This window comes from Piliocolobus tephrosceles, chromosome 13 (genome assembly GCF_002776525.5).
Source record: "Piliocolobus tephrosceles isolate RC106 chromosome 13, ASM277652v3, whole genome shotgun sequence".
NCBI lineage: Eukaryota > Metazoa > Chordata > Mammalia > Primates > Cercopithecidae > Piliocolobus > Piliocolobus tephrosceles.
In genome coordinates this window covers 18023333-18044822 of record NC_045446.1, presented here as the reverse complement: position 1 = coordinate 18044822, position 21490 = coordinate 18023333, and the positions used below count along the sequence as shown (strand labels likewise).

At 47.2% G+C, this 21490-nt stretch overlaps 1 protein-coding gene across 12 annotated transcripts in view; it reads left to right on the top strand.

The window, feature by feature from the left end:
• Positions 1-21327, top strand: part of ATG13 (autophagy related 13) — a 64852-nt gene extending 43525 nt beyond the window's left edge. For 8 of the 12 annotated variants that reach the window (XM_023215708.1, XM_023215706.2, XM_023215711.2 and 5 more), the window contains 10 exons: positions 2499-2539; positions 3333-3429; positions 3767-3865; positions 5687-5780; positions 11936-12072; positions 14615-14729; positions 15320-15397; positions 15617-15733; positions 16230-16358; positions 19052-21327. In XM_023215708.1, coding sequence (XP_023071476.1) covers positions 2499-2539; positions 3333-3429; positions 3767-3865; positions 5687-5780; positions 11936-12072; positions 14615-14729; positions 15320-15397; positions 15617-15733; positions 16230-16358; positions 19052-19129 — 985 coding nt within the window. In that variant the 3' untranslated portion in view covers positions 19130-21327. Of the gene's footprint in view, positions 1-2498; positions 2540-3332; positions 3430-3766; positions 3866-5686; positions 5781-10558; positions 10658-11403; positions 11515-11935; positions 12073-14614; positions 14730-15319; positions 15398-15616; positions 15734-16229; positions 16359-19051 lie in introns of all 12 variants that reach the window. The other 4 variants (XM_031933802.1, XR_002732294.1, XM_023215714.1 and 1 more) reach the window with 4 other exon arrangements.
• Positions 21328-21490: the final 163 nt, after the last annotated feature.

Below are 21490 nucleotides of genomic sequence, written 5' to 3'. Positions count from 1 at the left end.
CACCTCGACTTCCCAGAGTGCTGGGATTACAGGCGTGAGTCACCACGTCTGGCTACATTTCTTTTCTTTCATACAAGACTGTAGTCTGTAAGACCTAGGATTCAGATTTATCCTTATTTCATTCCTGACTTCTAACCATGAAGCTTCTTCATACATTGTTGGAGCTTAGTATTTATTGAGTAAACCCATGTATATATTTTAATTTTTAACAGTATTACTTGAAAAATATAAAATAGATTTTAGGTATTTTGAATTCAAACTTTTTGCCAATATAGACTGGCCTGTCCAGGGAGAATCATAGGAAGGTTCCACTATGTTTATGGTTTTGTTTTGTTTTGTTTTGTTTTTCAGAATAGTCTTACCTAGTTAATTATTCCATGGTGGAAAAGATTTTCTGCTTTGTTAAGCCATCTACTTAGAGATTTCTTCATGGCCAGGCACAGTGGGCTCACACCTGTAATCCCAGCACTTTGGGAGGCTGAGGTGGGAGGATTGCTTGAGCCCAGGAGTTTAAGACCAGCCTGGGCCACATGGCAAGACCTCATCACTACTATTTTTAAAATGATATATATATATGTAAAAGAGAGCATCCCACAACTAAAGACCACTTACCAAACTCTGGTACATTCTGCTCAAGTATGGTGGCTCATGCCTGTGATCCCAGCACTTTGGGAGACTGAAGTGGGAGAATAATTTGAGGCCAGGACCAGGGGCAGTGGCTCACGCCTATAATCCCAGCACTTTGGGAGGCTGAGGTGGGAGTATTGCTTGAGCTCAGGAGTTCAATACCAGCCTGGGCAACACACCGAGACCCTGTCTATACTAGAAATTTAAAAAAATAGCTGGGTGAGGTGGCACGTGCCTGTAGTCCCAGCTACTTAGGAGGCTGAGGCGAGAGGACCTCTTGAGCCCAGGAGGTCAAGGCTGCAGTGAGCAGTGATCATACCACTGTACTCCAGCATGGGCAACAGGCTGAGACCCTGTCTCAAAAAAAAAAAAAAACAGTTGAGGCCAGGAGTTTGTGACCAGCCTGGGCGACATAGTTAGACCCTGTCTCTACCAAAAAATTATTTTAAACCCAAAAGACAGGCCGGGTGTGGTGGCTCACACCTGTAATCCTAGCACTTTGGGAGGCTAAGGCGGGTGTATCATTGAGCTCAGGAGTTAAGACCAGCCTGGGCAACATGGTGAAACTCTGTCTCTACCAAAAATACAAAAATTAGCCGGGCATGGTAGCGCACACCTGTAGTGCCAGCCACTTGGGAGGCTGAGGCACAAGAATCGCTTGAACCCGGGAGGTAGAGGTTGCAGTGAGCCAAGATGGTGCCATTGCACTCCAGCCTGGGAGACGCCCGAGACACTGTCTCAAAAAAAAAAACAAAAAACAAGGCCAGGCATGGTGGCTCACACCTGTAATCCCAGCATTTTGGGAGGCCGAGACGGGCAGATCACGAGGTCAGGAGATCGAGACCATCGTAGCTAACACTGTGAAACCCCGTCTCTACTTAAAATACAAAAAATTAGCCAGGCGTGGCAACAGGTGCCTGTAGTCCCAGCTACTCTGGAGACTGAGGCAGGAGAATGGCATGAACCCAGGAGGCGGAGCTTGCAGTGAGCTGAGATCGCGCCACTGCACTCCAGCCTGGATGATGGAGCAAGACTCCTTCTCAAAAAAAAAAAGACAAAAAAAACAAAGAACAGTAGCCGGGCGTGGTGGCATACGTCTGTAATCCCAGCTACTTGGGAGGCTGAGGCAGGAGAATCGCTTGAACCCAGGAGGCTGGAGGTTGCAGTGAGCTGAGATGATGCCACTGCACTCCAGCCTTGGGTGACAGAGCAAGACTCCGTCTCAAAAAAAAAGCCGTCTAGTAGCAATCCTTGACCTGTTGGCCACTTTTTAAAATATATTCTTTATTTCTCAGTAGGTGTAATTTTAAAGTATGTTTTAGTAGCAGAGAGAAGAAACTTAAATAGCAATTTCCACTTAATTATTATTTTCCTCATTTCTTTTTTTGAGACAAGGTCTCACTCCTTTTGCCCAGGCTGGAATGCAGTGGTACAATCTTGGCTCACTGCAGCGTCGACTTCTTGGGCTGAAGTGATCCTCCCACCTCAGCCTCCCAGGTATCTGGGACTACAGGCATGCACCACCACACCCAGCAAAATCATTTTTTATAGATGCAGGGTCCTGCTATGTTGCCCAGACGGGTCTTGAACTCCTGGCCTCAAGTGATCCTCCCAAAGTGCTGGGATCACAAGCATGAGCCACTGTGCCTGGCCTTATTTTCCTTGTTTTTTAACCAACCCACTCTGTATGCATCTCCATACCTGTAGTTTAATTGAAGTAGTAGAAATCATTAATGCTCCATCAGGAGAGGTATTTGAGCAGATAAGTAAGGAAGGCTTTGTTTTGTTTATTTTGTTTCTAGGTGTTTTGGCTATAGGGGTCCCTAGGAGTAAAGAATCACGTAACATTTCTTATTTTTTCTTGCATACAGAATATATTTTGGGGAAGTTCAGCTGAATGGCTTAGGAGAAGGTATGTATCAAGGTTGAAAAACATTCTTAGTGTTCAAAGCTCGCCTAACTTCAGAGATGAGCTTTGTTTCTGCTTGTTATAATATATAGATTGTCATCTTAATATGCATAATACAAGTAAAGAAAAGATGAGAATGCAGGTAGGTGGTCCAGGTTACCCCGATCTGCCAGGGGTAACCAAATAATTTTTCCCAAAGTTCCAGGAACTCAGTTTTCTTTCTTACTCTTTATAAAACTGTATATTTTCCTCATTTTCTACAATGAGGGTGTTAAATGTTTCTGGTGAACACCAAGAATTTTAAAAAATTGGAAATGAAACCAAGAAAATCAGGAAAGCTTTGTTGAAAGTGTCACTTGCAGAGCCCTGGCTCTTTACTTAGCTGTGGAGTGGCAGCTTGGGTGGAAGGCAGTTGCTTCTTATATTGAGGTGTTTGTGTGACATTCTAGTGCTCCTTCACTGTCTTTTTTAGCATGTGATGTATCCTTTGCAGGGCTGGTTAGTAGAACTTTCTCAGGCCTTAAGACTAACAGTTATTTTATCTCTTTGAAGGTAGCTTTATCTATAAATAGAGTGCTATTTTCCCTGCCAATATTGGCTCGATATAGAATACATTGAGAGGGAAGGAACCTATGTATACACACACACACACACGAAATTAAGGCTGCTGCACTTAACGTGCTAAGTGGATAATGCCAGAGATTACGCAATGGGCCAAATAATTCAGGGAAAGACGGTCTAGGGGCAGTGTCAGTATTCTCTGCAAAAAAACCTAATAATGTATCTTTTCTCCTAGGCTTCCAGACAGTTCGTGTTGGGACAGTGGGCACCCCTGTGGGCACCATCACTCTTTCTTGTGCTTACAGAATTAACTTGGCATTCATGTCTACCAGGTGAGGAAGAGCCCTGGAATCCAAAAGAACTCTTCCAAAGATAGTTTTTTTTCCTCCTAAACTTTAAGACTAAACCTACAATGCAGTTTTGCTGAAAGCAGTGCCTTCAGAAGAATAAAATCAAGAAAGAGGGAGCACAGTTGCCAGATTGGAGAATTTGAGTGTCCCAGAGCCAGTTTGTCCAGAACGTAGGATTGGTGGTTTATATTTAGGGATTGTGATAGTTAAAGCTGTGGTAGTGCCTGCCAACAGATACAATGTGAGGGGCCCTCTGAGGACTTTGTGGGGGCTGGAAAAGCATTCTAACAAATACTGGAATCTGCTTATTGTATTACAGGCAATTTGAGAGGACCCCACCTATCATGGGGATTATTATTGATCACTTTGTGGACCGTCCCTATCCCAGCTCCTCTCCCATGCACCCCTGCAATTACAGGTGAGGAATGTGAAAAGGTGCTCTCCCAAACTGCAGCTGGGCAGAAGCATCCATCCTGCACAGGTGCATAGAACACCTTTCTCAGCACTCACTCTCCAATGGGCAGGGGGGCACTGATGGAGACCCCACATGGAGAGAAATCAAATGGGCTAGTTTCCCTTCTTTCTGCTCCCTCTTAGGTACACCAAGACTTGGTGTATACAGACTGTCTCAGAAAATTCTTGGGATATTTTGCATCTTGATGTTAGTGATAAGACTTTTCTTAGTGAAACCCCATCTCTACTAAAAATACAAAAATTAGCTGGGCATGCCAGCGTGTGCCTATAATCCCAGCTACTCAGGAGGCTGAGGCAGGAGAATTGCTTGAACCTGGTGGGGCAGAGGTTGCAGGGAGCCAAGATTGCACCACTGCACTCCAGTGTGGGCTACAGAGTAAGACTCATCTCAAAAAAAAAAAAAAAAAAAAGACTTCTCTCAATTACAAGTTACTTAGAGCCTTAGAAGAGTAGCAATGATTTGTGGAATATCCTTGGCAGATTAATTGGTTTTCAGGTTACCATCTGGCATATTAGTTTTATATCAGAATAAAATGCCTCCAAGTCTAGAACTCAGAAAACAGGGGTTAGAATAGATGTATATCAAGAAGGATAGTACCTTTATGTGATAGACTTGTGAAATTGAATAAGCTTGTCTTTAGGGTTTAGATACTTGTTTCATGGAGTCTCTACTACTGATAATTCTTTGAAAACCCAGATGTGAGCTCCACTACTAGTCTGGCTTAAGAAAATGCTCTCTCAGACCAGGCATGGTGTCTAACGCCTACAATCCCGGCACTTTGGGAAGCTGAGATATGTGGATTGCTGAAGCCCAGGAGTTCAAGATCAGCCTGGGCAATGTGGCAAAACACCGTCTCTACCAATTTTTATTATTACTATTTTTTTTTTTTTTGAGATGAATTTTGACTCTTGTTGCCCAGGCTAGAGTGCTGTGGTGTGATCTTGGCTCACCGCAACCTTTGCCTCCCAGGTTCAAATGTTTCTCCTGCCTCAGCCTCCCAAGTAGCTGGGGTTACAGGCATGCGCCACCACGCCTGGCTAATTTTTGTATTTTTAGCAGAGATGGGGTTTCTCCCTGTTGATCAGGCTCGTCTCAAGCTCCCAACCTCAGATGATCCGCCTGCCTCAGCCTCCCAAAGTGCTGGGATTACAGGTGTGAGTGAGTCTACCAATTTAAAAAAAAAAAAAAGAAAATGCTCTCTCAAATAATAGGTCAGGTAAGATGTTTGGGTTTAAAACACAAAACAGGCTGCACATAGTGGCTCACACCTGTAATCCTAGCACTTCGGGAAGCTGAGGCAGGAGGATTGCTTGAGCGTAGGAGTTCTAGAACAGCCTGGGCAACAGAGGGAGACCCCTGTCTCTACAAAAAATTAAGTTAGCTGAGCGTGGTGGTACATTCCTGTAGTACCAGCTACTCAGGAGGCTGAAGCAGGAGGATTGCTTGAGCCTGGGAAGGCTGCAGTGAGCCATACCACAGCACTCTAGCCTGGGTGACAGAGTAAGACCCCATCTCAAAAATGAAAAACAAGAACAAAACATTGTCAAACCTCTGAATGCCACTCTCTGGAATGTTTGAAATTATCGAGGACTCCACACGCCTTTCTTGCCAGTACAAACTGTGTGAAATAGGTCCATCCCTATCTAATCAGGTCCACATCCCTATCTAATGGCACAGGTCCCATCCCTATCTAATCAGCTTTTGTAGCCTTTCTGAAAGACTGCCACCACCATAAAATTCATTATTTCTTTCTTTCCACTTTAGAACTGCTGGTGAGGACACTGGAGTAATATACCCATCTGTGGAAGACTCTCAGGAAGTGTGTACCACCTCTTTTTCCACCTCTCCACCATCCCAGGTAGGGGGAAGCAGGTTCTGGGTGATGGTTGTTATTTGGTATATATATGGGCTTTATGAAATGGTGTCCAAATTTAGCTACAATCCCTTTTGGTAGTGGTGGTGATTATTTCAAGGGGATTACTTTGAGGGGTAAGGGAGAGCCTTCTTGTTCAGAAGATAGTATTTCTAGTCTGTAATTATTCATAATCTTCAGGATTACATTTAGCCCTTACCTTCCTGGTGACATCTTAAAATTCCCTAGAACATCAGTCACAGAATTCCAAATGCATTCTGACACCAGATATTTTCTCTGACTTACACTTGTAACTTCATAGCTGCTTCTCTATCGAGTGGTAAATTTTATTTCTAATAATGGAAGAGGCCCCAAAGAGCCAAAAATTATTTAGCGTAAAATGCCAGGGAGAAACCAGTAATACAGCTTTTCTTTATAGGTGACACAGATTTCTGCTTGTGTGTATTCTCTATCCAGACATTTTTAACCATTAACTTTTCCACTTCAGTCTTCAGTGGCAAACCCAGTTTCATAAAACAGGCTCCAGGCCGGGTATGGTAGCTCACGGCTGTAATCCCAGCACTTTGGGAGGCTGAGGTGGGTGGATCACGAGGTCGGGAGTTCGAGATCAGCCTGACTAACATGATGAAACCTCATCTCTACTAAAAATACCAAAATTAGCCAGGTGTGGTGACGTGCGCCTGTAATCCCAGCTACTCAGGAGGCTGAGGCAGGAGAATCGCTTGAACCAGGGAGGCGGAGGTTGCAGTGAGCCAAGATCACGCTACTGCACTCCAGCCTGGGCGACAGAGTGAGACTGTCCCAAAAAAAAAAAAAAAACCACAGGCTCCAAACACTGTTGTCAGCTTCCCCAGAGGAAGCACCCCTGTGGTCTTGTGTAATGTGTGTGGTGCCAAGGCAGCTTTAGCTAAACAGTGGTTTTTGCAGCTGGCTGAATTGCAGGGGCACATTTCTTGCCTTCCACCAGAAGTCACACATCCCCAGCTTCCTTGCCTCCAGATTCCTCTTTTGCCTGCATTGTCTTAATTATTGCTCTCCTCTTTGACTTTCATATTAGGTGGTTTCTTCTAGACCCACCTCAGTTCTACTTGCCTTTAAATCAGCCCAGATTCTCCCATTTCAACCTTTTATTTGGGGGACCAGACAAATTCGTTAGCTGTCCATGTGTTTTTATTTACCGTTGTTGGTTTTTTTTTTCTTGTTTTCAATTTTTCTTTTTCCCCCCTTTTTTTTTTTTTGAAACAGGGTCTCACTCTGTTACTTAGGCTGGAATGCAGTGGTGCAGTCATGGTCACTGCACCCTAGACCTCCCAGGGTCAGGTGATCCTCCCACCTAAACCTCCAGAATATCTGGGACTATAGGCATATGCCACCATGTCCCGCTAATTTTTTGAATTTTTTGTAGAGATGGGGTTTTGCCATGCTGCCCAGGCTGGTCTTGAACTTCTGGACTCAAGTGATCTGTCTGCCTTGGCCTCCCAAAGTGTTGGGATTATAGGCTTGAGCCACCACGCCCAGCCCTTCTGCGTTTTTTGTGTTTTTTTGAGACAGGGTCTGGCTCTGTCGCCAAGGCTGGAGTGCAGTGGTGCAATCTTGGCTCGCTGCAGCCTCCACCTCCCAGGCTCAACCCGTCCTCCCACCTCAGTCTCCTAAATACTGTCTTTGTAATTCCAAAAATTAAAAATTTTTTTCCGGCCGGGCGTGGTGGCTCAAGCCTGTAATCCCAGCACTTTGGGAGGCCGAGATGGGCGGATCACGAGGTCAGGAGATCGAGACCATCCTGGCTAACACGGTGAAACCCCGTCTCTACTAAAAAATATGAAAAACTAGCCGGGCGAGGTGGCGGGCGCCTGTAGTCCCAGCTACTCGGGAGGCTGAGGCAGGAGAATGGCTTGAACCCGGGAGGCGGAGCTTGCAGTGAGCTGAGATTGCACCACTGCACTCCAGCCTGGGCAACAGAGTGAGACTCTGTCTCAAAAAAAAAAAAAAAAATTTTTTCCGTCCTTGGTTGTTGGAGGAAATATTGGATTAAAGTCATAGTTCTGCTGGGCACAGTGGCTCACACCTGTAATCTCAGCACTTTGGGATGCCAAGGCAGGCAAATCACGAGGTCAGGAGTTCAAGACCAGCCTGGCCAACATGGTGAAACCCCTGTCTTTATTAAAAATACAAAAAATTAGCTGGGCATAGCGGTGGGTGCCTGTAATCCCAACTACTTGGAAGCCTGAGGCAGGAGAATTGCCTGAACCTAGGAGGCAGAGATTGCAGTGAGCCAAGATTTCTCCACTGCACTCCAGCCTGGGCAACAGGAAAAAAAAAAAAAAAGTCATAGTTCTGCAGGGCTCAGTGGCTCATGCCTGTAGTCCCAGCACTTTGGGAGGCCAAGGAGGGAGGATCGCCTGAGCCCAAGGGTTCAAGACCAGCCTGGGCAACATGGTGAAACCCTGTCTCTACCAAAAGTACAAAAATTAATGGGTGTGATGGTACAAACCTGTAGTTGCACCTACTTGGAAGGCTGATCTGGGAGGATTGCCTGAGCCTGGGAGATTGAAACTGTAGTGAGCTGAGATCGTACCACTGCACTCCAGCCTAGGTGACAGAGTGAGATCCTGTCTCAAAAAAAAAATAAAATAATAAACTCAGTTGTAATCTGTTTCAAAAGCAGGAGTTAATGTCTGTGATTGATGTTGTAAAATCCATGGATCACTATTGTTTCTATTGTCCTAGTTTGTTTAGGGTGAAAAAGATTCTTGTTCTAAAGTTGCCAAAACAGTTTAGTTTGGGGGTTTGAGAATTGTCATTCCCCTGCTCTCATGAACATGTGTAGGCATGAATGTCAGCATTGATCTGGTCAGGGGAGCTTCTTGTATGCTTACTGACACAGAGTAGCATTGACAAAAAAATGTGCACTTTCTTTCTAGTACACATTAATGGAAGCAGGGTTTTTTTGTTGTTGTTTTTAGGTAATTAAGTTGTAGATATGTTGAATATTTTTCTTTCTTTTTTTATAAGCTCATCCCAGCTGTTCTAAAAGATATGTCAAATTTAAATTTCAGTAAGCAGTTCTGTTTTACAAGTAATAGATTCATAAATAATAAAGTTGTAACTTGTGAGATATGAAGGATGGTGAGACTGGGCCTTAACCAAATCAATTTGTCTGTTTCCCTGATACAATGGAAAGTTGAACCTAAAAGTAAAGGGAAGTTTAGTAGTTTCTGCACCTGATGTTTGCATCAAAGTTTGTATGCCTATGTGACTAGAGGCTGTCTTTTTTATGGTAACTCTCTTATTGTGTCTTATCGCAGTATAAAACTAGATCACGCCAAATTCTTATCAACAGTCTGCACTCCATAAGTGAGCCCTGTCGTTACTCCCTGGGGACCTCTGATCAAGGCTGGTACAATTTGGTACAAAAATACTCAATTTTGAACCTAATTTCTCTCAGCGGTAGAGAGACAATCATTTGCTATCATTTCTCCTCATTCTTGTTAATATCGAAGTAGTATTTTTCTTAGTGACTTGCATAATTACTTAATTCAGCAATTTCTATTGGAGCTTTTGCTGGAGTCCAGTAAATACATGTTGTTGGTTTTGCCAGCAGTATAAGGATCATTGTGCCACTTGGGCACAGAGTTGAGTCTAGAAGTGAACCTACTGTGTGGCCTAAGGTCCTGCCTCCAGTTCTAAGCATTAATCAGCTAATTGGTCAGGTTTATAAATGGGACAACAGGTGGTCAGGTTTATAAATGGGACAACAGGCCGGCTGCAGTGGCTCACACCTGTAATCCCAGCACTTTTGGGAGGCCGAGGTGGGCGGATCACGAGGTCAGGAGATCGAGATCACCCTGGCTAACATGGTGAAACTCCATCTCTACTAAAAATACAAAAAAAATTAGCCGGGCATGGTGGCAGGCGCCTGTAGTCGCAGCTACTCGGGAGGCTGAGGCAGGAGAATGGCATGAACCCAGGAGGCGGAGCTTGCAGTGAGCCAAGCTCACGCCACTGCCCTCCAGCCTGGGCAACAGAGTGAGACTTTGTCTCAAAAAAATAAGGAACAGCAAGACCCAAAATAATCATCATGACCATAATCATTATGCCCCTAAGTAGCTTTGAAATCATGAGAGTTTTCGACGTGCCCCAGCTTTTTAACTTCATCAGGTTCACCTACGCCACCAGGGACTGTAAGAACTGCATACACACACCCCTGCACACCCACTTGCCTTCCCTGGAATGACGTAGGAAAGCGTGCATCTGAGCTTCTTAAAGTTCCGGCCAACAAATGTCAGCTATTTGAAACTGTCCTGCAGATTCTGGGTTTCCTGAAAAAAGCTTTCAGTTGAACATTACAAGCCCCGCATCCTTATTCATCTTCAGCACACCTTGCATCTGCAGTCAGGCCCTTCTTTTGGAAGCTGCTATCTGACTTCCTCTCTTTTTTGAGTTGAGACAGACCAATAGTTGATTCAAGTTTCTCTGTTTTGCCAAGTGGTAGCCAGCTCACCTCAGCTTTGTTATCTAGCTGCTCATCAGGGAGACAGGCATACATGGAATGCCCTGAAATAAACATCACTGTAGGGACCTTCCAAGTTGTCCCTTTGGAAAGACAGCCCCACGCCCTCGCCCCGCTTCACTCCTGACTCCAGTGTCGGTCCCAGCCTCTCTTACTACTGCCCCTTCCAGAGTTTCTTCACTTCTTTCTCAAGTCCCTTTTCTTTTCTTTTCTTTTCTTTGTTTCTCTTGTCTCTGTGTGTGTCTGTGCACAGTGTGTGTTTACTGTCACAAAGGCACATTTTCAGACCCCTACTCCTGTGGTGACGGACACCCTGAGGGTTCCCATGGCAGGACTGGCCTTTTCCCATCAAGTGAGTCCATAATGGGAAGAAGGGTATATAATCAGATGGCATACTTTTATTTAAAAATTGTAAATAAATTACAGGGTGTAGTTATTTAAATGTCCCGAGTGTTCTTTGGGATTATTTCGAGGCTTGGTAATAGATTTTAATAGGACACAGCTACGGCCCAGCAGCCCAAAATAGGGAATTTTTTCATCTGCCCCTCCTCCTACCATTGATGTGAAAAATACATGGAGTTATTTATATCAGATTTTTAAATAAACAACTCACAACTGGTATTCTTTTTTCAATATAAATAGCAACATTCCCATACCCAGGGGTGATGGAGGGTATGATTAGAGAAGATGACTTTCTGTTTCAAAGGGGCCTCAGGACAAAGGAGAGAATAAAATGACTTTGGAGAACCTGATGATTTCGGCTGCCTGCTCTGCCCAGGCTTGTGCTCCACACATCTCCTGGGCTTAGCACTGAAATAGTTAGCTCAGCCCCTGGGAAGACGGGGAGCAAGGAACTTATTTGAGGCCTTTGGGAGGCTCCACAGCTTGGAATCCCAGTCCCAGTACAAACAAGTCTGTGTTTTTTCCTCTGATAATGGCCTGATATGTCCCTAACCCTATCACGTCAGGACCCTGCACTGTGGGCATGTGGGCGGGAGCCATTCCTCATCTCTCTGCTGAGCCCTCTTGTTTGTCACGCTCTGGAATTGCCTATTTTTTCCTTGTCTTTCCTCTTCTCTTTGTTTTTCTCTTGCTTAGCTCTCAAGCTCTCGCCTTTCCTATCAGCCTGCTGCCCTGGGCGTTGGATCAGCTGACCTGGCTTATCCAGTAGTGTTTGCTGCTGGCTTAAATGCTACACACCCTCACCAGGTATCTTTAAAGATGGGGAGGACCATGGGTTTCCAGTGCTACCTCCCCTGCCCAGAGGCAGTTGAGGGCTCTCTCTAGGCAGAGGGATATGTCCTAAGTGCTATATTCTGAAGCAAAGCTCTTTTGTAACTTCAGAGACCTAAAGTGACTCTCTGAGAGGAAGGTGCCTGTTAGACTTCAGAAAGGAAAGAAGGCTTTTGCAGGATTTTTCCCCCTTTCCTTTTTCCTAGGTGTAGTCATTACTGTGCGTTTCTTCCATTAACTGAGTTTCAGAGAGGATAAAGATCCAGGGATTACTGCCCACTTGGTGGCAGCGTTGGTGATGGAAAAGTCAAAAGCAGATACCATCGTACTAGAATGTGAGGTTGCCCTCCTGCCTGGCATGCCAGGATTCACTGTCTCTTTCCATTTTCCCCCAAAGCTGATGGTTCCTGGGAAGGAAGGTGGGGTACCGCTTGCTTCCAACCAGCCTGTCCATGGTGCCCAGGCTGACCAGGAGAGACTGGCAACCTGCACCCCTTCTGACGGAACCCACTGTGCTGCCACACCCTCCAGTAGGTGAGTTCACATTTTGGCTCTGTCTCTGGTAAGACTGGCCAGGGGCCTGGGCTCCCTGACACACGTGCTTATTTAGTATCAGTAAAAAGTAACTTTCGGCACTGGCTGGGGCGTGGCATTTGAGCCCAAAGCATGGGCTCCTGGCTGGGAGTGGTGGCTCATACCTATAATCCCAGCACTTTGGGGGAGGCCGAGGTGGGAGGATTGCTTGAGGCCAGGATTTTGAGATTAACCTGGCCAGTATAGGGAGACTCTGTCTCTCAAACAAATTTATTTTTCCTTTTTTGTTGTTGTTGTTTTGAGACAGAGTCTCACTCGGTTGCCCAGGCTGAAGTGCAGTGGCTCAATCATGGCTCACTGCACCCTCCACCTCCTGGGGTCAAGCGATTTTCCTGCCTCAGCCTCCTCAGTAGTTGGGATTACGGATGCGTGCCACCACACCTTGCTAATTTTTGTGTTTTTAATAGAGATGAGATCTCGTCGTGTTACCTAGGCTGGTCTCGAACTCCTGGCTTCCAGTCATCCTCCCGCCTTGACTTCCCAAAGTGCGTGGATTACAGGCGTGAGCCATCACGCCCAGCCTCAAAAATATATTTTTTAAAAAGAAAGAGAAAAACAAAGTGTGGACTCCTTGAAGTTCCCTGATAAGAATCTGTTACATCTGCTGGGACGTCAGGAAGCTGGCCTGGAACTTCAGTACTAATAGGAAACAGCAGGAGCTCAGTTCCTGTCACCCTTATCCAGTAAAGGGGATGTCAGATGTTTTTCTCTTACCCCAAGATTTATATCCTTGGAGTCAGTCCTTAGTATTCCCCAAGGCCCAGTACAGGTTGTTGACCATAGCCCTGAAGTCTGGACCACAGTATGTCTGTGTTGTAGTTGGGATTGATCTCCTTTTTCTGCTGCGTTAGAGCCTCGTGGAGAGCCTTTGGAACAACTATTTTCCTCATGTGAAAAAATGTAAAGCTTTGTGTGTTCTGATTACCGAAGTGATACATTCTATAGAACTCAAATCCTGAAGACATTAGATAGGAAGCAAACGTTCTTACGTTTCCACCCTGCAGAACTTACCACTTTTGCCTGCTTTTTTTCTTTTTTTTTTGAGACGGAGTCTCGCTCTGTCACCCAGGCTGGAGTGCAGTGGCCGGATCTCAGCTCACTGCAAGCTCCGCCTCCCGGGTTTACGCCAGTCTCCTGCCTCAGCCTCCTGAGTAGCTGGGACTACAGGTGCCCGCCACCTCCCCCGGCTAGTTTTTTGTATTTTCTTTTTTAGTAGAGACGGGGTTTCACCGTGTTAGCCAGGATGGTCTTGATCTCCTGACCTCGTGATCTGCCCGTCTCGGCCTCCCAAAGTGCTGGGATTACAGGCTTGAGCCACCGCGCCTGGCCTGCCTGCTTTTTTTTAAAGACGAGAAACCTTCAGAAGGGTTAAGTGATTGACCTGAGCTCACTTAGCTCACAGGGCACGAGGGCAAGCAGATTCTCTGACTCCAGAGCCCCACCCGTTCTTTCCACGATGCTTTCACTCTCCCTGGGGAGCCATGGGCTGTTTTGACCTGCCCTACCCTCCCTTGATTTTGAAGTCCCCAGAGATAATGAGATTACTTTGCCGCCTCACATTCTAAATGAACTTTCTCATGATAGAAATTCCTGATTTTTTTTTTTCATTCCCACGGTAAAGTGGGAAGGAAGTCATTTAGGAAGTTTTTTTGTGTGTGTGCCATCCATCAGGAAAAATAATTTGTGTCATTTCTGTCTTCTCAAACTTCCGTCCTCTCCCTTTTCTCCCTCTGTTAGATGATTAAAGGCATTTATACTCTAGTTTTCTGAGCCTTGACTCTTGGGACATGTCCAGGAGTAAAGACAAAGGCCCCTGTTGTGTGAGAATTCTTAAATGGAGGTCATGAGAGCTCAAAATTTGCACAGTACAGGTCCTCCCTGTTGGCTGGAGCCCAGGGGCCACTTGACTGCACAATCCTCTGCCCACCTTGAACCCCTGTTTTTGGCCAGAGGACTTTTCCTAACCCTTGCTGCTTGCTGGTTTGGCAGCCTCAGCCATGGGCCCCCACTGCTGCTGCTTAGGGCCCCCTGTGCCGGACTCAGCTTCAGTCTGAAGGGCTGGGGAAGGAGGGAGTGGGAGCAGCCAAAGTAAATGTGTCATTCAAAGACCTTTAGTTGAGGGAGGGATGACTGGGGGCGAGGAGAGGGGAAGAAACATGGCAGGGAGCCCAGAGAACCTTAGCCCAGGCAATTTGTCAAGGGCGAAGAGAGCTCTGGCAAGCTAAGGAATCAAGTTCGGAACTAAAGAAGAAGAAAAGCTAGAACTTTTAGTAGTTCCAGGAAGTGCAGCCCTCTGCAATCAACTCAAAAGGCAGGGCAGTAGTGGCATCAGCCAGACCACGTAATGCTATCTCCCCTTGATGGGCCAGTGGGGACCAACTCCTGCCCTAGGCCACAGCCCCACCAGATGGTGGATTTATAGAGAACTAAGATGTCCTGCTGTGGTTTGAGAATGAGTACTAACTTAACCTTTCTTCTCCAGTGAGGATACTGAAACTGTATCAAACAGCAGCGAGGGACGGGCCTCCCCCCATGATGTCTTGGAGACCATCTTTGTCCGAAAAGTGGGGGCTTTTGTCAACAAACCCATTAATCAGGTGATTTTCCTGCCACTGCCACCTGTGAGAATGTCTGAGTTCTTAGAGTAAGGCCCCACAGGCAGTTTTCTTAACCTGAGATATTAATATCTCAAGACTGCATGTGTGTGTAAATTTTTCTGTGAAGAGGATTAATAACCTGTGCCACCCCTCCAGAATAAGTTAAGAACTATTGTTCTGTGACCTTTTAAAGGCCTCCTACAAGAAAGGGAGACTAGACCTAGATACCATTTAGTACAAAAACACAACACTGCGTCATTGCCTTGGCCTTACTTGAATTGAACTAGGAGGCTCCTCCTCAGCGGGGCCCGTGAAGCACATTGTTACTGCATGACTGTGGGGCAGGCTTGCAACGCTGAATTCCCAGGGTCCTCAGGACCCCAACCCTTGTTTATGCTGTGGGTGTATGTGATGGGAGACAGGGAGGTGAGGGAGCTTGGGGAGCCTCTAACAAGGCAGGAGCCTGAGGGGCAACATGGTCAGCATAGGTGGGTGAACTTGCTGGACCTCTAGGCTTGTGGCAGCCTAGAAGGAAGCATGAACACTGCAGGAGGGGCAGGCATGAATGCTTTTCTCCTGTGTCTCTTCAGGTGACCCTGACGAGTTTGGATATACCCTTTGCCATGTTTGCTCCCAAGAATTTGGAACTGGAGGATACTGATCCGATGGTGAGCCCACCATTGACTACGAGTTCCCGGTAGATGGTGCGGTAGTCATTGTTCTTCCTGGGCCAGAGTCACACTAATCCCCCACAGACTGTAAACCGTGGCCCCTCGGCTTATGGATTTGTAGCCAGCATTAAGTTCTTCCCAGAATTTTCAGATTGTTTACAGTAACTTGAATCTGGGTCACAGCATCAGCCCTAACCCTCCCTTGCTATGAAACAGGTGAATCCTCCAGATTCCCCACAGACTGAATCTCCTCTCCAGGGCAGCCTGCACTCAGATGGCTCCAGCGGGGGCAGCAGTGGCAATACCCATGATGACTTTGTTATGATAGACTTTGTAAGTCGCCATCACTTTCCTTGACCTTTGCTGTCCCGGGGAACTAGACCTAGAAGCAACTACTGCACTTGATCCAGATTTCCTTCATAGGGATCAGATGTGCTGGTATAGACAGAAGGGATGGACAGGTGGAGCCTGGTCTGGGGAGACATTTTGGAGGCCAATAAACAACAAGGCATTTTGTGTCATGCCTTGGTTAAAATTCATAATGAAATTCAACTATAAATGGAGATTTTCCACTGATACCCACTTAGGTCCTATTCGTGCCTAGGCAAGGAGTTTGAAGAAAGGGGACATAAACTTAACTAGTGAAGAGGAATCTTATTACCAGCATTAGAAGTAAACAGTCTGGAAGAGAAAAGTGTAAAGATTTCTCTCCCTAAGATAAGCCCAGAAGAACCTTTTCTTTGATAATTGCTAGAAGGAAAGACTTGTTCGTAGCTTATCTCCTCTGTGGTTCAAGGCAAGCTAAACTGAGTCTGTCTTGTTTTTGAAGAAACCAGCTTTTTCTAAAGATGACATTCTTCCAATGGACCTGGGGACCTTCTATCGGGAGTTTCAGAACCCCCCCCAGCTGAGCAGCCTCTCCATAGATATTGGAGCACAGTCCATGGCTGAAGACTTGGTATGGAAAAGCCTTCCTCTACCACAGTGCATCCTTATTTGATGGTCATTCCTTTGCCACAGGCCTAGGAGGCCTACCACCTTGTCTTCCCTGTAGTAGAAAAGAGACATACTTAGACCATTATCTTTTGATTACACTTGAGATTTGCATTGTGCCCAGCAGTCATTATCTGGAATTTGCTTGAGCTTATTTCCTCCTTTCTCTGCACATTCTCAGCATTACTTACATGCTCCTGTTGTTCTGTGCCTTGCACATCTCCTTGCAGATGCTACTAGGCCAGGTTGCTCTGACAGCCCTTGCATTAGCTATTTAGCTTTCCAGGCAGATGCCAGTGGTACTGGGCAGAGGAGATTGTGAGGTCCTTAGTGTCTGTGTTTTTGCCCTTTCCTCAGAGAGCTCACTCCGTCATCTAGCAGTTCTCACACTTGGCCAGATGTCCTGATACTGACCATAATGACCCCATCTCTGCTTCATGCATTTCCTCTTCCTGCCTCTGAGGGGCAGAAGAGTGCCCTGCACAAGCCACAAACTTTGGGTGCCCCATGCCAGGAGATGTCCCTCTTTGAGGTGGAATGAACACCTCCTAAATAGATGCTAAGATCCTATGGTAGCTGCCCTGGATTTGCTTTAAGGAGAAAAGCATGCCCATTAATAACAATACAGTAATAGCCAGGTGCGGTGGCTCATGCCCGTAATCCCAGCGCTTTGGGAGGCCAAGGCAGGCAGATCACAAGGTCAGGAGTTTGAGACTAGCCTGGTCAACATGGTGAAACCCCATCTCTACTAACAATACAAAAATTAGCCAGGCATGGCGGCGGGCACCTGTAATCCCAGGCACTCAGGAGGTAGAGGCAGGAGAATCGCTTGAACTCGGGAGGTGGGGGTTGCAGTGAGCCAAGATTGCACCACTGCACTCCAACCCAGGTGACAGAGTGAGACTCCATCTCAAAAAAAATGAATAAATACAGTAATAATTATTATTACCAAGGCTTTTGGGGCCAGGCACAGTGGCTTATGCCTGTAATCTCAGCACTTTGGGAGGCTGAAGCAACTGAGGCCTTCACTTGAACTCAGGAGTTTAAGACCAGCCTGAGCAACATGGTGAAACCCTGTCTCTGCAAAAAGTACAAAAAATTAGCTGGGCGTGGTGGCACGCATCTATAGTCCCAGCTGCCCCGGGAGGTGGAGGCAGGTGAGCTGGGGAGGTCAGTGCTGAAGTGAGCCATGTTTGTGCCACTGCCTCTAGCCTGGGTGACAGAGTGAGACTCTGTCTCAAAAAAATCAAAATCAAGGCTTTTTGAGTGCCAGGCATTTTTCTTAGTGTTTTATATGAATCTTCAACAGTCGTAAGAGGTAAATTTTCTCATCCCAGTTTACAGATGAGAAAACCAACAATGATTAGCTTGCTCATGGTCACACAGACCCAGGCAAAACAAAGCTTTGTTTGATCTTAGAGGATCTGGCTCCTCAATTTAGCCTTTTAACCACCAAACTCCCCGCTATCATGACATGCACTTGGAAGAAAGTGTGGCTCCAGTTCTCTCAACTGATGCCGCAGCCATAGCCAGTTCTGAGGCCTCCCTCTCCTTTCAGGAAGCTGCACCCAAACCACCCTCAGCTCTTGGTGTGTTCAGGCCACATTATAAGCTCCGAGGCAAGAGACTCCCCAGACTCCCTTGTGGTCATGTTTAAACCCCTACTGTTAGGAAATTGTGATGGTGAAACTCTGCAGATGTAGCTTCTGTTCATTTAGTCATCAGTAGAGACACATTTTTATTAATAGTTGATACTCTAGGACAGTTAAACTTTTCACAGTTCTGTTTTCCTCTGCTGCTCTCTTTACCATTCTCTCTCAACCTCCTCTAACTCACCCCTTCCTCAGCTGGTGTAAAGATAACAGATTCTGGCCGGGTACAGTGACTCATGCCTGTAATCCCAGCACTTTGGGAGGTCGAGGCGGGTGGATCACAACATCAGTTCAAGACCCGCCTGGCCAACATGGTGAAACCCCGTCTCTACTAAAAATACAAAAAATAAGCTGGGCGTGGTGGCGGGCGCCTGTAATCCCAGCTACTCAGGAGACTGAGGCAGAGAACTGCTTGAACTCAGGAGGCAGAGGTTGCAGTGAGCTGAGATGGCACCACTGCACTCCAGCCTGGGTGACAGAGCAAGACTCTGTCTCAAAAAAAAAAAAAAGTACAGATTCCTAGGCCTTACCACAGACCTGCTGCTGTGTCAGAATCTCGGGAGTAAAGCGGGGCCACCTGGTTCGTGTTCCCTCAGGGGGTCCTGATGCCCAGCAAAGGGTGCGAAGAAATCTTTTGTAAACTCTGTTTAATTTGTAGAGCTGTACACTTGGTGTTTTATGCTAGTGTCAGTCAGATCTGTGCCAGGGATATTTCATGTTTAATTTCTGGATCATCTCGCTCTTGTGGTCCTTTTCTCTTTCATTAAGTGTGCGACCCACTTGGACTCCCAAGGCTGTTCCATTAACCCTCCAGCTCCCGCAAAGCCCTGATACATATACCCTTCCCCACCCTGTGCCTACGCAGCTGCCCTGCATTCTCCCACCTGCTCAGCCCAGCTAGGGCTGAACTTTGTCTTGCTTGCTTCCTCCCCTTTTGGGGACTGGGCTAGCTGCCTCTTCAAGGCCCTGCCTGAATAAATGGCTCTTCCTTCTCTTTCCGGTACAGGACTCATTACCAGAGAAGCTGGCTGTGCATGAGAAGAATGTCCGCGAGTTTGATGCCTTTGTGGAAACCCTGCAGTAAAAGTATCCTCAAGTCCCAGCAGCACCCCCTTTTTGTGGCCCCAGAGGACAGGCAGCCTCCCATGCATTAGCTGCTCCCACCCCTCATCCTGCTCTGAGCCAGGTGGAAGGGAGGCTGGCTTCTCTCATGGGGACCCAGAAGTCCCTACTCTTAGACCTCCTGGAGACTCCGTGGTGGCAGTCAAGCCCAGTGCCCAGTTGGAGAAGATTCACATGCTAGCCTTGGAGATGGGAAGACCCTTCCTACGAAAAAGCCCTCAGCAGGGCCATCTGTGTGCCCCGCCCATCACCAACTGCTTCCCAAGGATGTCATCCTGTTCCTGCTGCTGCCGGCCTCCTGCCTGGGCCTGCCTTGCAGCTAGCTGGCCCCTTCCCTGCCTGCTGTTACCATCCACTATTTGACATTCCAGCTGGTGGCCAAGAGATTGGTGTCGAGGCAGAAAGAGGAAGGAGACAGTGCCAGGAGGAAGAAGGAAGGAGTCCGTTGGCTCTCTTCATTGTCCTCTTTACTTCCTTCTCTCTTCTTCCCCTCTTCCTCCCTCTCTTGCCCCAATGCCTGTACTTCTGGCAGTATGACAGGCCTGCCTGCCCAAGATGAGAACTCCAAAACCAGCCACTCCCACCCCTGAAGGTTGGGAGGGTCTGAGCAGCCCTGGTGGCTGCCCGTGCTCAGGTCCTCAGCTCCATGGGAGATAAAAATGGAACCCTGAATCTCTAGGATTTTGTCACTTGGAGTCACAGCAAAGTTCTCTTCCTCTTTTTCCCCCGTTGCTGCTCCTTGGTTATAGAACACGGTAAATATTTATTACTTTCAGAGAAACCAGATATTTTATAGAGAAAATATGTTTGAGGTGAGTTGTTTTTCACTTGGAGAAGGTGGAGGGCTCTTCCTGGGACGGAGACCTCCTCTTCTGGAGGTTCTTGAGAATCCGGGCCGCTGCTGCGAGGATCTTCCTTCCCACCATACAGACAGCGAGATCCAAGAAGAGGGCTGGCCAGGGGCAAAGTCACCTCCCAGCGTGGCTGCACTGGAACTGACTACAGGCTTTACCTTGGACAGCTGCGTATTCCTGGTGAGAGCCTTACATCTCCCACAGCTTCTGCAGAGTGACTGACTCCATTCTGGCAGCCCAGGAAGTCCTGGGTGCTAAATGTGATGGCCACATGTGGTGGTTAGGGGATGTTGTGTGTGTTCCCCCGACTGCTGGAGTACTTGTTCCTGATCCCTGGGGCTGTCCTGTGGAGCTTTTCCTTCTCCTGCTTGGGCCTAGCTACACCTCTCTCTAACCCAGGGTCTGTACACTGCCCTGGGATTTACCAACTGGATTGGCTCCTGGTTCAGAAACCAAAGCTGGGCATATGATTGACTTAACCCTTCAGGTATTGTTACTTGAGTAAGTCCAGTGTCTAGCCTCACCCACCTACCATCTGTCCTTTCCCAGCCTCGCTGGTAGTCCTGGCCAGGGAGATACAGGCTTACTCCATTCCTCCTGGCCCACCTGGGGCACTCACTGGCAGCAGCTGTGCTTCAGTGGAGCAGGTGGCTCTCAACTGCTTGTTAGTAAATTGCATGTGACACTGTTCTCACCTACAAGGCTGACCTCTGAGGACTGGAGCAGGCTCTGGAGGGGACCCAAGCTCTGCATGCTGTTGCTGCCACAGAGAACTGTTCTCAGCAGCAGCAGCAGCAAACTGGCCCTCCTGTCTTTGGCCCAGAGCACACGCGTGGCTTGCTGAACCCAGGCCCAGGTGTATCACCAAGGCCTCAGCTTTGAGAAGGGGGAAGGCCCCTGGTAAGTTATTAATGCCCCCATATTTTAGCCACTGCTGTCCTTCCAAGGCCTTGCATGGAAAGGCCTACTAGCCATTGTCCCAGGCAGCAATCTTTGGCCTCTGCAGGTGGCAGCAGCCTTTCACCAGTGCTCCATCTGTGAAGAGTCTCAGCCATAACTTTGGGCTGAGCCAGGGAGAAGTAAAGCAACTGTTAAGGCCGGCCCTAGCCCCTCAGCCCTACCATAAATGGAATAAGCCCTAGACTGACTCCTGCAGCACCCCCGGGAAAGGCTGGGACCAGCTGTCTGTCTCCAGGTGGCAGAGTCCCTCCTCCTCCAACTTCTCCAACCTACTTTGTTTGGAAATACTGAGCTACACTTCAAAATGTATTCAAGAGATTTCCAATAAATTTTTTTCTGTACTTTACAGCCTCCTGTCCTGCAGGTTGTCTGAAGACCTCGTAACCCCTTCCTCCCCACCCCTGCCCCAGTGCAGGTCTGGGAAAAGGGAGACTGGTGCATCGGAAAGTGCAGAAAGACCTCAGTGTCTGGGCAAGCCTGTTTTGAGTCGGGTGTGGCCACTTAGCGGC